Genomic DNA, 1,533 nt, shown 5'->3' with positions numbered 1-1,533 from the left:
TAACGTGGCGTACCTGAACTTCATTACTGACACGGAGATAATGAAGAAGGACGGCTTTGTGGTGTCCTACGACAAAAGTCCTGTTGCTCGAGCTCGCAGTGGGAAAGGTGTGTATGTGTTTGTGTGTGTTTGTGTGTGTGCGTGTGTTTGTATGTGTGTGTGTGTGTGAGAGAGAGAGTATATACATGTGCGTACATGTGTGTATGCGTATGTGTGTGTGTGTGTGCGCGACCGCGTATGTATGTGCCTGTGTGGACGTATATGTATGTGTGCATGTGTGAATATATATGTGTGTATCATAGTATGTGTGCACGTATGTGTGTAACGTTATATGTGTTTGTGTGATGTATGTGTTTATGTATGTGTGTGTGCAAGTGTGTATGTTTGTGAATCGGTGTGTGCATATATCCCTATGTGTATGTTTGTGTGTGTGTCTGTATATTTGTGCATGTATGTGCATGTATGCGTGTGTGTGTGTGTGTGTGTGTGTTTGCAATTGTTGTATAGACATGATTTAATTTCGTTACTGATAACAACTACAGGGACGTTTGTTAAGTCTCATGCAAGACTTTGTTTTGAAAGAGTTCTGCCCTTACGGCTGGTGGGCATACGGGGAGTCTTGCTACTACATCAGCCGAGTTCCGACTACGTACGAGACAGCCAAGACGTCCTGTCGTAACATGGCGGCTCATCTTGCTGACGTCAGCTCAACAGACGAGCACATGTTTATATCCCGTCATGCCACTGTGAAACCAGGAGAGGCATATTGGATCGGCCTCAAATACCGACAGGTGCAGCCCATTCTTTGCTTTGAAAATGACAATGACAAAATTTACCCGGTAGTTGTTGTGGATGTGTGCATAGAATCCTAGAGTATTACCTGAAGGAAACTTTTGTATTTTTCTATAGGGTTGTCGCAAATTCGTCCATAAAGGAAGTGAATGCAACATCATGTGCATTTATCCATAGTTTAGGCTCAGACTAGTATACCGATGCGCCTTTATGTTATTTATATAAATTATCTATTTTCTTCCCAAGGAATCAAATCTTGCAAAATATCAAGATATCTAAACAGGTGTCATAGTAACACTGATGGGCCAATCGGTCTGCATGTATCAGATCTCCGATAGCCAAATATGGGTTGTTATGTTTCATAGGGAACCTACTATTGGTGGGACCAAAAGCCGCTGCTACTGCAGACATCGCTCTGGGCTCCGGGAGCAAATTCATTGGCTGATCATGGGAGCGAGAGCTGTGTCGTCATGGATAGGCAGTTCAACTTTAACTGGACGTCCCGTCACTGTTCATCGGCCTTTCATTTCATCTGTGAACTGGAAGGTCAGACAACCCTATATATGTGTTATATGTTTATGGGAGTAATGTTTGGACGTATCCTTTATATGTAGGAACCAGTGTTCTATATCAGGCGAATCTGGGCTTGGTCTCTTCCTATGTAGTAAGAAAACAATTATCGCACGTGAATAACTAAGCAATCAGTTAGCACATGCCAGGAAACAACTGTTGTAGAATAAA

At 42.7% G+C, this 1,533-nt stretch overlaps 1 protein-coding gene across 1 annotated transcript in view; it reads left to right on the top strand.

Moving 5' to 3' along the window:
- LOC118408651 overlaps window positions 1-1,533 on the top strand; it is a 27,787-nt gene that overhangs the window by 15,066 nt on the left and 11,188 nt on the right. Inside the window, exon 4 of the mRNA XM_035809511.1 lies at window positions 543-791. Coding sequence (XP_035665404.1) covers window positions 543-791 — 249 coding nt within the window. The remainder of the gene's footprint in view (window positions 1-542; window positions 792-1,533) is intronic.

Source organism: Branchiostoma floridae, chromosome 2 (genome assembly GCF_000003815.2).
Source record: "Branchiostoma floridae strain S238N-H82 chromosome 2, Bfl_VNyyK, whole genome shotgun sequence".
Classification (NCBI taxonomy): Eukaryota; Metazoa; Chordata; class Leptocardii; order Amphioxiformes; family Branchiostomatidae; genus Branchiostoma; species Branchiostoma floridae.
The sequence above is the reverse complement of the archived record's forward strand: the minus strand, read 5'-3'. Positions and strand labels throughout refer to the sequence as shown.